The following is a 14,149-nucleotide window of genomic DNA, read 5'->3' on the forward strand; positions in this document are numbered from 1 at the left end:
TTAATTAACCCCCGACCCAAAAAGAGATGTGTTATAAGCTTGACGTGTGTATCTGTGTACCTGTCTGTGGCATCGTAGCTCCTAAACTAATGAACCAATTTTAATTTAATTTTTTTGTTTGAAAGGTGTTCTTAGCTATAATCCAAGAAAATCAGTTCAGCCGTTCGACAGTTATCAGCTCTTTTCTAGTTACTGTAACCTTCACTTGTCGGGGGTGGTTCCTCATTGATGCGGGTCGTGACCCATTTCCACTATTCACATTTTAATTGCAGGGGTTTTCTCAGAATATTAATTTGGATTGGGTTAAGTTGGGTTCCCAGATCCTTTCGCATATAAGCAAATACACATGAGAAAAGTTGTGTGCAAAAACTAGCTCCTTAATAATATACAAGTTTAGCTTAGCTGGCGGTGGATTTTGTGCATGAAGCTCTGAAACAAAATAATGGAGAACGCTCCGGCGGCCGTAATCAAAGGCTAAAGTCAACAACCCTTTGGAGACTCTGAGTGCCGTTGAGTACCAAAGTGTTTTATGTTTTCAACAGGCTTCTTTGCATTTTTACTCTATTACAGAGAACTTATGAATATAATTGTGTATTTATGAAGATAAGTATAATTGTTATTGCACTAGATGCACTTAATGCGCATTTTCGTCCACGTAGGTTTTAAAAAATCCGAGCGAACTCTTTATTTCTCGGGATAAAAAAGTAGCCCTTGTTACCAGGTTACCGTATTATATTTGTAGGATTTGTTTAGACAAATCAGGTTGTGTTTGATTGGATGGTACTTCAAGGTTCGCCTTTTAGGAAATAACAGGAATCACTTCGGCGTATTTATGACGATCTACGGTTTTTATACATGGCGTTCCTCGTAGGCTGTGGCCAACGCCGTAGCATGCTACGTTTTTCGTAGGAGCACTGAGCGTAGAATATCTCGTAGATTGAAAACATCAAGCGCCATCTAGTGGCCACTAAAAGGATCTCAGTTTTGTCTTTCACCGCTAGACTTCGGTTAGGTTTTCCGCGTTTTCATTTTACTTATTTGGTTCACGAAACTTACTGAAGATGGAGCTACGAGTATTAAGCAATAGAAAAACATTTATATTGTGATAATTTCCATTGAAAGTTTCGCCTCCAATCCACGCAGTGACAGTACTTGAGTATATCCCTAAACGGTCATAACTTTATAGTACCTACTAGGCAACACATGGCGGAAGTTTGTCAGTCAGTTTATTATATTGTTATCTTTTACACCTAAAATATTGAACTAATTCTACAAAATTTTGTACATACTCGTAAATAGCTGACAAAAAATATAGACCACTTAAGGAAATATTTTAATGTCACGAAAAAACTATAACAATAGAAAATTATGTAACTCTACGAAGCCACTAGAAAGCAGCTAGTTATTTATAATGATGGACTAAAATTTTAAGTTTTCAGAGCCCTCATTAGTGACAAGACTTAGTGTACCTACTCATAGTAGCGAATAAGATAGCAGTTGAAAGAGATTGTTAGGTAAACAAAATATATTGTCATACTTACATGCATGAAAAATTCATTAAAAATGTGCGTATTTCAGTGCCATTTTCAGTGTATAAATAGTATGTGTCTAGCAATAAACATATTATTAGTGCTGAAGTCAAGTTGTGGAAGTTACTTTGCAATGGAAAAATTTTGTGCGGTAGGAGTTAACTGGTGTCTTTTTCACTAGAACTCATATCGTTGTAAAACTATTCGAATTATTACCCTTATAGTTCGCAATATAAAAGTTGCCTAGGTACCTGAACCGTTCTAAAAATACTTGGGAAACGCGTTTTGAACGGGGTTGAACACAGTTTTCTCGGCCAAGGTCCCGATTCCGTGAATTGGATGGTTGGGCCAATCTATTTTTGGACCAAGAAGGTTATTTTCATTATTTCTGTACCGAACCTGTCTTTCTTTACCTGTTTTGTAGGATTCCTTGGTAAAACAAGAAACTCTTATTGTGTGTAACGTTGGTTGTTTCTAAAATAATTATTTGTAATTAACAGTTCGTTTTTCAGCGTTAATTGCTAGAAACTATCGGTTTCAGCCAAAACTTTGGTCCATTTTGGCCGAAGGCTCATGCTTGGCCGAAAGTGGGGTTTTTTAAAATTCAAGTATAGAAAGGCGCTTGGCTACAATCAGACCTGCTAAATGATGATGCAACCTAAGAAAGTGATTGTGAAGCAGAAGTAGTTTTCAGCCGAAAGTGGCCAAATCCGACCGGACACATCATCAGCTCTCATGCAGTTGAAATTGCAGTCAAACTTTGCGTCGAATAAAAAAGCCATTGAGGCTATTAATGCCTATTATTGGCATACCTACAAGCCTACGCTATAGCCTATACTATAGAAACTGAGCATGCATCCAATCGATGATCCATACAGACCCACAAGTGCGCAATGAAATTGATTCCATGTTTGTTTTGAACACACGTTCCGTTCGTGCATTTTTATTGCTAGGACGTAAAACAACTCTTAAAGCGCACGGTTTAAGGTATAAAATGGATGGAACTTCTGTTTTAATACTGACGTTGCAATCAAAAGCTTCCTTTTCTTGTGCTCGTATCATCGTGTGTCAAACACTTGTTATTTTCTGTCTTTGGATTATTTTTCTCCGACAAATACTACACTTTTTTAAGAGCGTAAACTATCCTCTATCAGATATACCTACACATACATACCTACACACAGAGAAAAAATATTAAGTTTCAGACATTATAAATCTTTTTTAGAGCTAAAAGTGGGGTACATAATATTATGGTGCCTTGCTTCATACTAACTCATATAAACTATAATATTTGCTGCACCGCATCGTTCAAGTGCGCTTTGATTCATACAAACTCATATAATCTATATTTGGCGCGCCGCGTTGTAAGTGCGTTTGGATCTTTGAGGTTTCTATTTAAAATCTATACCTACCTACTACAGTCAAAACTTGTGTTTTATAACTAGCTTTGAAGTAAATAAGGATTCATATTAGACCGTGCCGTGTCACGTTCGACGCTACGCACGCACGAGCTTCGGTTTCAGTCTGTGTCTTTAATAATGTAACTTAGTTTTGCGATCTCAATTACGAGTATGAGGCGGTTAATTAATTTAACCAAACAACCATGTTTCTTTCCAAGCTACGGATCCCTCGGTGGGCAATTTCAACTCCCAATTTTCCGTTTTATTTATTTACAGAGAGCGTTTGTTCCTTAGAAATTAATATTATTATAGAAAGGTTGAGCAGCGAATAAAGTAAGATGGATAGACATAAACAATTTTGTATTTACAATATTAGTATGGATAGAACCTCCGCCTTTTTGAAGTAAGATAATACATACGACTTGATTAGGATTGACTTATGACTGACCTTTGCCCTCACCCTTCTTGCGAAGCAAAAAGCTTGCGACGGCACTTCGCTGTAAAGATTATATCAATTTCCACGCGCAGAAAATTGTGGGCAACCGCTCATTAAAATAATGTAAGCTTGTAACATAATCTTTTAAGTTTATAATATTTCGTTGATTTAAGCAGATTCGTAAAGGTTAATTAGGGTTCCGTACCCATTTAAGGCCGATTCACACCAAGCACGTACACGTGACACGTGCGTAGTGATGCGCGTAAACCCCTAACACACCAAGTAACGCATACGTCCACGCTTCACGCAAGCGGTGTGCCATGTTTCATACAGTTCCATACATTACAACGCAATGGTACGCTACGTCTACGTTTACGCAACGCTTACGCAGCCTGTGCGAACGAGCTATTAGTACCGGAAGGGTGCCAATGGGACCCTATTCCTAAGCCTCCGCTGTCTGTCCGTCCGTCTGTTTCTCAGCGAACTGTATCTCATGAACCGTAATATGTAGGAACTCGATAGAACTGTACGAAAGGTATCGTTTATACGTCTTCGTACATGAAGTAATACTTTTAAATTTTTCTTAATTTCCATGGCGGTCGTTTTAAAACTATTATTATTTGTTGTTATAGTAGCAATAGTAATACAGGCTCTGTGAAAATTTCAGCTCTCTACCTAAAACGGTTCATGAGATACAGCGCGTTGACAGACAGACGGGCGGACGGACGGCAGAGGCTTAGTATCAGGGTTCCGTTAGGACTCTCAAGGTATGGAACCCTTATAGGTTGCACACGACTGTATTCACGCCCCCACAATTTAGGTCTAAATTAGGTAACAAACCCTGACTTGTTCTACCCATTTTGCTTTCATTGACGTTCCGTAAATGACCATCTGGTATAGGTACAACTGGCTTTTAGTAGGTAAATTGAATAAACCGGGATATAACTCAGTTAACCCCGGATAAGAGCGTGGCAAATAACATATCTACTCCGTATCTACTCGTATTTACACCGCAAAAGATGATGTTACAGATAAAAAGCCTTTTTAGCACGTTGTTTAAGTATTTTATGCCATGACTTTTGATGTGAAAACTTCTCTAGGTGCGTTGGGCGATTTTAGCGTTCCGGAAATTGTCATATCCGAAAGTGGACATAATCCCGATATGTCAATTTCCTGTATGTCCATTCCCCGTATGACCACATCCCGTTATGATCACTTCCTGATGTATGACCACTTCTCGTTATGACCATTATCGGTAAGTGCAATCCCCGTTTGACCATTTCCCGTAATAACCACTTCCTGATGTATGACCACTTCCGACAGGTAAAAACTTTAAAGTCGCGTCACCGACATGCCAATGTAAACAGTGATCAGACTGCCTATTATTGATTTTACCTAGGTTGGTTGGTAACTAAAATTAATTTAAATACAAAAACATACCACTGCTATAATCTGATGCCAATTTTTTTTTAATTTGACGACAATTAAGACCTAGACTGAAATCTCGCCTAAGATACCTAGATGTATCGGTTTTATCATATCCCTAAATAATCAGTATCAATTTTCAACGCGGTATAAAGCGCCAGCACAGATTTAGGAAGACTCTATAGGAGTTCTGAGAGCGCAAGTATGAAGTGTCGGGACGGGACAGCTTTGTCGGTATGCTAATTAAGTACAAGCCACGACCAAAACTTTCCAAACTGAGCGTATCAATTTGAAATTGACGCCTCTACCTATAATAAATAGCACAGTGCCCATCACTGCGCCAGAGAGGTAAAAAAACTTAGCCGGATTGTGTAGTTTCTAGTTTGTACACGTTTTCGTCCCTAGAGATCTCCGCCGTAGCGTGTAACTATTTGATAATAAGATTTTGTGTCCAAATGCCGTCTTGTGGGTAATAAGAACGTAGATAAGGCAATTTTCTTTTATTGTTTTGGTTCTTTGGGACTTCTATGAGTTTCGTAGCGTCGTAGAGCCTCGTAGAGCCTACAGTCTACACGCATGTTTTTGGGTAAAACTTAGAATAATAACGGCTTTACGCTCACGAAGACTTAATGGACCAAGAGCCAGCCAGACCTTTGTTATTTTATAAAAGCTAAAAGTTTCTCTGTGTATTGTACACTCTTAAACATTAAAATTTTAAGGGCGTCTTTATTGTCACGCAAAAAAAATTGATTTTATACTTTGACGTAAGATTTCTTACACCTTTATTACCTGTTATCTCCCAAAGCCACTAGGATACAAACTTCATAGTCATCGATAGTTCCTTTCTGTGCTGGGGGCAATACGCAGAGAAACTTTCGGCTTTTATAAAATAAATGAGGGCTGGCACGCTAAGGCTCTCTATCTATAAGGGAAAACGAAACAAAATGAAATTTATTCATGTAGAATGGCATGTCCAACTTATGATATGTCAAGACTCTACCACCTATTCGGAAAGTAGATTCTACTGAGCAGAAATCACTCGATGAACGAGTGTGCGTGACCTATAGATCGATTTGCCCTTGGTGATGAAAAAAATATTGACACAGTTCAAAAACTGCGTTGGGCCAACGTGAGCCGAAGGCATAGAAGTGTAAATAGTTATTTACTCAAATTAACTTTCGCAAAGTGCAATCGCCGAGTTAATCAACTCACTGCGCTGGTTTCGAAATTCGAATACCGTTCAACTGAAAAGAATATAAGAGCTGTTGGCCTGTTATTTGGGAGGTTCGGCACGCGTACCGTACTTACTTCTAACTTTTTGGAGCTACCTATGTGCGTTTTAACTAATTAAATATCACTTGCTTTAGGGAAAGAAAACACCGTGAGGAAACATTAATGTGCTCAGAATAGTGAGTGAAGTCCACTAATCCGCATTTAGCCAGCGTGTTAGATCTAAAGTTTGACCCTTCAGAATGAGAAGGGGTTAGGCCCTAAGCTGTTCTTATTCTGAGGCGTGAGTAGAGCTTAGTCGTAGATTGACGATGGGTCGTTAATTATTTATTATGAGCAGAACCAGCATAAGAGTGTTTCAGAATTTATCTTTTTAAAATTTTATGCAAACTTTAAAATTTACACTTTACATAAACATGTAGGCATGATAATATTTTACTCACCGCCGCCAGTTCAGCATTAATAAATGAATCTTTATTCAAGAAAAAGGCTTTATGTCAAAGCCAGACCGCAAGAGATAAGTAGGTAGGTAGGTAAATCTAGAGTTGAATCTAAATATTTAATGGGATTTACTAAAACATTGAATTTTGTACCAAGTAGATACATAGTAGGGTTCTTTCTGACATTTGAAAGGCCGACCGCATATGGACCGTCTTCGTACGAATTTGAATCGTGTGAACACGTACGAACATACACGAATAATCTCGGCTTTCCAAGTACCTACCTACTATGGGAACATTTCGAAAGTTCGGGATTATTAGATGTACCTAGACCAATAAAGAAAGAACTTGGTTTACGGACACAAAATACCTATATAATATGTTTGTGGCATGAAAGTAGGATCAAGATGAAAATGTCTTGAAGATCCAGATAGTTTATAGCGATAAGTATCACCGACACACTAACTCTTTGACGGAATAAAACGTATTCAGTGTGCGCACTCAAAGTAAGTATTCACGTTTACGTAACGATACGAATTTGCATCCAAAATGCCGCTAACCTTATACTAAAAAGCAACGTTGTATCTCAAAAAACATCCTATAAGTAAAAGTACATAGGCATATAAAAATAGGTAAACGATGAATAAATAATTTAAAGTTATTTAAAAATCTTACCCGTAGAAAGTTGTCAAATATTGAAAAATACCTAGGATTAAAAAGAAACTTACATTTTGTCCTACGTCCATCGGCGCAAGGAGTGGAGGCTCCATCTTCTTTGGCCTCTTAAACATGAACAGCAAAGCTGCTATGATCAGAACTGTTCCAGCGCCTCCCATAGCACCCAAAGCCGCGCTCCAGGCGTTGTTGTTCTCTGCCCACGCGTGGCTTGCTCCCGTACGCGCTTGGGGAAGTAAGACCTGCCTCTGGGCAGGCAGAATTGCCCCATTAAAAGTCTTCGGAGTTGGTCCAGAATGCCAATTTTTCCAATAATGCTCCATACTGCCTTGTTTGCGGCCCTCCCAATGAACCGCACTCGGCTGACTCCGCTCTGCCCACAGCTTATCTGTTGATAACGAAATTAGTTACACAGAATAATGTAACATCGATCCGGCTTCGCCCGACAAATGGCGTTGTTTTATACATACTTTTTCACTTCATTAATACTTTAGTAAGACGAATTGCATAAAACTTCCTAGATGTAAAAAGAGTAAATTGAGAAAAATCCAGTCCCGTCATTTCATTATGCAGATTGCAGAATAATTGAAACAGGTTATAAATCCACTGACGCGAAAAGCTCTTAGAAGTTCAATCACATCTACTGTTTAATCAACAGTTAACACGAGTTATTACAGCTTTAAACTGCAATTAAAGTTACTCTAAGTTATACGGCTATATAAGTAGGCAAAATAAGGTTCTTTTATATGAAAATGCTGCCATATGGTAGATGAAGACGCTACGAAAAGCTGTTATGTTGTGGAAAATACTACGTACCCATTAATAGTGACGTTCTGCTGAGCGAGTTCGTTGCCTGGTGATATGAAATAATGTTGTCGAACGTCCAAGAGACACGCGGGTTGGGCGGGCGGGCGCGCACGACTGTTCGACGCGGCGTTCGCTTATCATTAGACTTGTTTACATGAAATCGTGATCTGTGTCGCGAATCGCGGTGTTGACTTTATTGCGACGTACTCGTAAGCTTGCTTGTAATAGTGTTAGCGGGTCGAAGATGGCCAGACTCAGCTATGGTTTGAGACAAGAGGAAATACTTTGAGGCGGCTTTTACTCGATGGGGGTCCATACATAATAGCAACTTTAACATTATAAAAATGTATAAATCCTACTATCCTACTTATATAATATTATAAATGTGAAAGTGTGGATGTTTGTTACTCAATCACGCAAAAATGGCTGGACGGATTTGGATGAAAATGGAGATAGATTATACCCTGGATTAACACATAGGCTACTTTTTATCTTGGAAAATCAACGAGTTCCCGCGGGATTTTGAAAAATGTAAATCTACGCGAACGAAGTCGCGGGCATCGGCTAGTCCGTAATAATGACTACCTAATCACAATGCTTTTAAATAATATGTTAATCTATTTTTTTTATTAACTAGTTTATGTCCGCGAATACGTCCGCTTGGACTACATAAATTTTAAACCCCTATTTTACACTCTTACCTTACCTTTCTTAGTGGATATCTAGTGTGAGACATAATAGCTATCTACATGCCTTTCAGCACGGTCCGTCCGGTAGTTGCTATGCGTTGAAGGATCAGTCAGTCAGTCAGTTAGGTATTTACTTTTTCCATTTATGAAGATATGTGTACTTTTTGTGGAATTAAATAAAGCTTTATTATTTTGTATAAGCTTACTTAAAAGATATAACACCGTTCAGTGTTATTCGGAGACCGTAGTTAAGTGGCTATAAAAGCTATACACCCTAGCCTAGCACTTATTTGAATGGAATAATTTAATGGCCGCTATTCGAATCTGATGAAAGATCTCGGTTCTTGATTAGAACCACGAGTTTCAGTCCTTTCATATGACTCTCCACTTGGTATTATTGGTGTTATTTTACTTTGAAAATTGAAAATACTAATTGTTATTCATGAACACATTTTAATATTTTTTTTGTGATGTAACCACAAATTCACGGTTTTCGGATTTTTTTCTTTTACTTTTGTTATAAGACCAATCTACTTGCCTTTCATGATTCTAGGTCAACGGAAAGTAGGTACCTACCTACTCTATAGGTTTTCTTGACAGACACGACATACGGACAGACGGACAAAGCGATTTTAAAGTAGTACGGACCCTTTAAAATATAAGAAGGGAGGTAGGTACATAAGTGAAAGCTTTTAACCGAAAAGACGATTACCAGAAATATGGAACACGTCTGGCAAAAACATTATTAGGGGCACAAATATTTGGCGCATAAAACAATTTTGAAGGCTCGACCGAAGTTAGGTAAGTAAACTACATAATATGTGAGTAAATGGCGAATTCTGTGATTACTTCGTAGCCTTTCCTATAAGGTAGGGTAGGTAAGAGTCAAAAAGTTTTAGTAGTTAGGTACCTGCCTAGGGCCTACCTAGGACTATAGTTATGAAAACTTAGTATAATCCGTAACAAGTGTTAATTAAAAATTTATAACACCCCCGACAAGTGTAGGTTACAGTAACTAGAAAAGAGCTGATAACTTTGGAACGGCTGAACCGATTGTCTTGGATTATAGCTAAGAACATTTGCGATCAAGCCACCTTTCAAACGACAAAAAAACTAAATTAAAATGGGTTCATTAGTTCAGGAGCTACGATGCCACAGACAGATACACAGACACACACGTCAAACTTATAACACCGTTTTTTTGGGTCGGGGGTTAAAAATCTAAAGTTTCCAGAGTCAGCGCAGCTCGTTTTACGTAGATATGTTCTTAAAAATTGTAAAGTAAGGTGCCCATGCAAAATATATACTTACCTACTTACTTATTATTATAAGTTAGAGTTCGGTGTGCACTGTGCCTAGACTGACTAGGTAAGTGCACAGTCAGAGTCAAAATATCACGCGGTTGATCTTTGCTTCTTGGATCTTGCAAATACCGTCCAGTTCTTGCTGCCTGTGCGGGATGATTCGCTAACTCAGTGACCAACATTGAATGAAAGCCATCGAACTCATTTGACATTTATTTTGAATCCATTGAAGGTTTTCCACCAAAAAATATTTCAGTATCACTCAGTGAAGCAGCAATGTATAACCAACGAATGTCAAATGAGTTAGGTGGTAACCACAGATGCTGGCAGAGCTATTTCGTGGTGTGGTGGCTTGTGGCATAGGTAAGTAGGTACTATTATTATCGGTGAAAAAGCGCGAGGAAGCTTTTTCTTTGTCTGTTGGAACTTGGAAGCTCCTTTCGCGTCAGCAGCTTGAGCCTCTTATTACCACGCCATCTATCGGATAGTTATCGGATCAGCACGTAAGTGACGGAACTAAAGGACTTTTATAACAAGTAGGTACCTACAGAACTTATTTTATGATGTAATTTGCTGTCTGAATTGAAGATGTCGCTAATTCTAAACAATTTCAAAAAAGGAAACGCAGACTATCCGATTTTATGGCTACTTGTACCGAAATACAGTCAAACAATATATTATACACAAAATAATAAAAGTGAAAATTTAATAATTTATTATTATTCTGTTTAGTTAATTAAATATCACTATGTTCTTACACTATAAGTAACAAATATTTACACAATATAAAACATATTATCACACATAATCTGTGGTTTTATGTCTTGTGAACATTTCTGTTGAAGGGAAACTGGTTTTTATATCTCTGGACACCCAGGGTCACAAATGCTGAAAAGAAACAAAACATTACAGCACAATTAAACATAATACAGCTGATTATATAATATATTATATTATTAATTACTGGCTGATTCCCAAGACTTTGTTCTCGTTTAGATTTATTTAAATCCTGTGGGAACTCTTTAATTTTCTTGGATAAAAGTAGCCTACATCACCCTTCACAGGTTTTTAACTATACCTACCTTAAATACTGCAGCTGGGACAGGCATTCTATTATGACATGGTCCACTATGGCCTATTTTATTTCGGTATAATGTCATTTGTTCCTAAATATGTATTTGTAATTTATATACATAAGTATAATATACTCATTAATTTTATAATTTGGATTATGGATAAGTCACTATTTGTATTTAGATTTATGAATATAATTTTTTTTAATTGGTAGACCTTACAATAAGATTCTATGGCTGGACTCCAATTTGCTACCATTACCTAACTAATCAATCACTTCTTTTCAGCAGCTAAATGCCTGATTTTTAGCAGTTTAGACTTCTATGGAGCTACTTCAGAGTAGCTAGAGTTGAACGGAAGCATATGGGCATTTCACAGCAACTGTCGAGAATCTTGAGCTACTTTGTGGATGCTGTAGCTGCTAGAGATGAGTTCAGGCCATAATAGCCAAAGTGCACTTTCGTCAAATCAAAAATAGTGAGCAAATGAGCAGGCAGCTCACCTGATTTTAAGTGATTACCTCTACCCATGAATATTTGCAGTACCAGAGGGACCGCCAATATGTTGGCAGCCTTTTTATTTTAATATGTTCTAGTATAATGCCAAACTTCTGGAATGCTCTGAAGTTCTTGTTTTTACACAAATACACATGAAACAAGGCAAAGGCAAGGCGCAAGGAATCCAGTGCATGATTACTACTTCTGCTCCCCGCCGTCTTCCAGGTGATACCTGTTTAATGCTAGTGTGACGCTACTCGTTAGTCGTCACTTCTAAGTTCTACCTATTCAAAAAGTTTGCCATTGCCATCGTCTGTAGGTACATTACACAACACCATAGGTTACCTGGCTATGTTATGATTTCATTAGGTACCTACAGTAGTCTGTTATGCACCAGACTTGTATTAGAAATGTTAAATTACCAAATGAGATCGTAGATATAACAATTTTTCCAGGTAAAGTCTTGTTTTTCCAGGCAGCATTGGCAAGGTAAGCGCCAATGCCGACGAGACCGACTGAGCCGACTATTCTGCATGCTGTGCAATCCCGTGGTTTGTTCTCTACAATTGTTGGCATTTTATCACTGTAATAGGAATTTGGATCAATTTTATCAATCTTAAAACTGATATAAATATTAAAACAACCCCAAATCCCTCAAATCAAAACATGTCAATGTCAATTATCAATGTCAAAATTGTCAAAAGTGTCAACGGATATTGCGTTCTGAAACAAATTCTTTCGAGTAAAAAGAAGAATATTAATTATTCTCTATTTTATTAAGGAATTGTACTTGCTTGTTTTTATGACAATAAATTATACTGTATTGTAGGTAAATACAAAATATATTTGTATTTTTCAGGCCAAACCTGTTTATAAACTGAAATGTAGAAAAGAAAAATAATGAGTCAAGAAAGGTTTCTGAACTCCATTACGGTCGGTTATTTTAATTTCAGATTGGAGTGATGGACTGTCATGGAAAAGCGGGAATGGGAAAGATGCGATGGGTGTGAGGCGTGAGCGTGCGGTGCATGGAAACTGGAACCTTACCTACCGCACCAACCTTATCATGCGGAACACGTGCGGAACCTAATAAACGGAAAAGTTTGAATCAACCAATGAACTAAAAGAAAAAACCGGCCAAGTGTGAGTCAGACTCGCGCACCGAGGGTTCCGTACTCGGGTACTCGGGACGGACGGACTGATGGACAGACAGACAAACAGACAGACCGACAGACAATAAAGTGAGTATAAGGCTTCCGTTTTTCCTTTTAAGGTACGTAACCTTAAAAAAATATGGCGTCCAGGGCGTCCATTAAACTGGTGGGAACACCCAATTCCATCTCAGTTGGAAACAGATAAAAACCTAATAAAATATTATTTTCCTATAAACTGCAGTGATAATTTATTACCAACAAACGGGATTCGGGGAAACACCCAGAGGTCAAATGTTTATAAAATTATGAACTATGACGTATGTACTATATTGTAGACCGTAGGGGGATGGATTGACCCTGGAATTCATAGTCAAGGTAGGGGGTTATCTGAATATAAGAAATGTTGTCTAATGTTACTAACCATTTAGACAACATTTCTTATATTCCACTTTTATACAAGGCAATAAGGTCGAATATAACACCTGCCTTCTGAATGGTCCCGTATAGACGCTCCTATTTTGACTCTGAACTCTAGCGTTAGAGGTCATCAACAAAGGTTCGGGCATGGTCCAATTAGATTGTTTTGCGTAGGTACTTAGTATGGTTTTATCCAAAACCCATACTCAAAAACCCATTGGTTACATAAAACAAAACCCATAGACCTAGGTCTGTGGGTTTTGTGTAAACTAATTTATGCTAGACCGTGCAGCCGTGTACCTCGGTTTAGTTAGTAACATTTGATTGTCTATTATGTTCAATAGATCCCAGTTTTTCTTTCTTCTTGTATTTATTTTTGAATAGGTGCTTACATTATTTTAGTAAGACCAATTTTTTAGGGTTCCGTAGTAGTTATCTTTTAAGCATATCAGAACTTGTAATCTACGGTCCGCTTAGTTATACCAAGCCCGTCAACCAAATGAATGGAGCGGGCCTGATAGAATATTCATAGCTTGTTAAAGTATAAGGCGCTAGTTCAGCTAACCTCGTTCGTCTTATACAACGCTGCAGTAGTTTGAGAGCTTTGACGAAAATAACTTACTTTGGGAGAGTTTTAATTTATTCTATAAAGTACCTAGTTGTACAGTTCTAGATTAGGTACCTATACCTACATAAATTTGCTTTTGAATAGATAATTGGGCTCTAAATAAGTGCGGCATTGCGGCTTCTTTGGAAAACAAAATCGAGACCGCGGCAAACACGCCTTCTTAGATTAGGGCGTTTGTGCACTTATTCGTATTGTTCGTATTCGTTTTCATAAAAATAAGGCAATTATACAAAACTTACGCATCCATCCGTATTGTATCACGAATCTTACTTTGAAAATTGAAAATGCTAATTTATTTGTCCATGACCACATTTTTTTTGTACTGTAACCACAAATTCATCCCCTTATGAGTGCTATTATATACGACTTACCTACCTACCTTTCATGATTCTAGGTCAACGGGAAGTACCCTACCTACAGGTTTCTTGACAGACACAACAGACC

General features: G+C 37.8%; 1 protein-coding gene across 1 annotated transcript in view; it reads right to left on the reverse strand.

Moving 5' to 3' along the window:
- LOC123866422 (synaptotagmin-5-like) overlaps nt 1-8,244 on the reverse strand; it is a 58,361-nt gene extending 50,117 nt beyond the window's left edge. The window contains exons 1-2 of the mRNA XM_045907982.1: nt 7,952-8,244; nt 7,189-7,523 (exon numbers count right to left, since the gene is read on the reverse strand). Of these exons, the coding sequence (XP_045763938.1) occupies nt 7,189-7,523; nt 7,952-7,955 (339 nt within the window). The 5' untranslated portion in view covers nt 7,956-8,244. The remainder of the gene's footprint in view (nt 1-7,188; nt 7,524-7,951) is intronic.
- Between the last annotated feature and the right edge of the window lie 5,905 nt (nt 8,245-14,149).

The sequence above is a fragment of the Maniola jurtina genome, chromosome 6 (genome assembly GCF_905333055.1).
Source record: "Maniola jurtina chromosome 6, ilManJurt1.1, whole genome shotgun sequence".
Lineage (NCBI taxonomy): Eukaryota > Metazoa > Arthropoda > Insecta > Lepidoptera > Nymphalidae > Maniola > Maniola jurtina.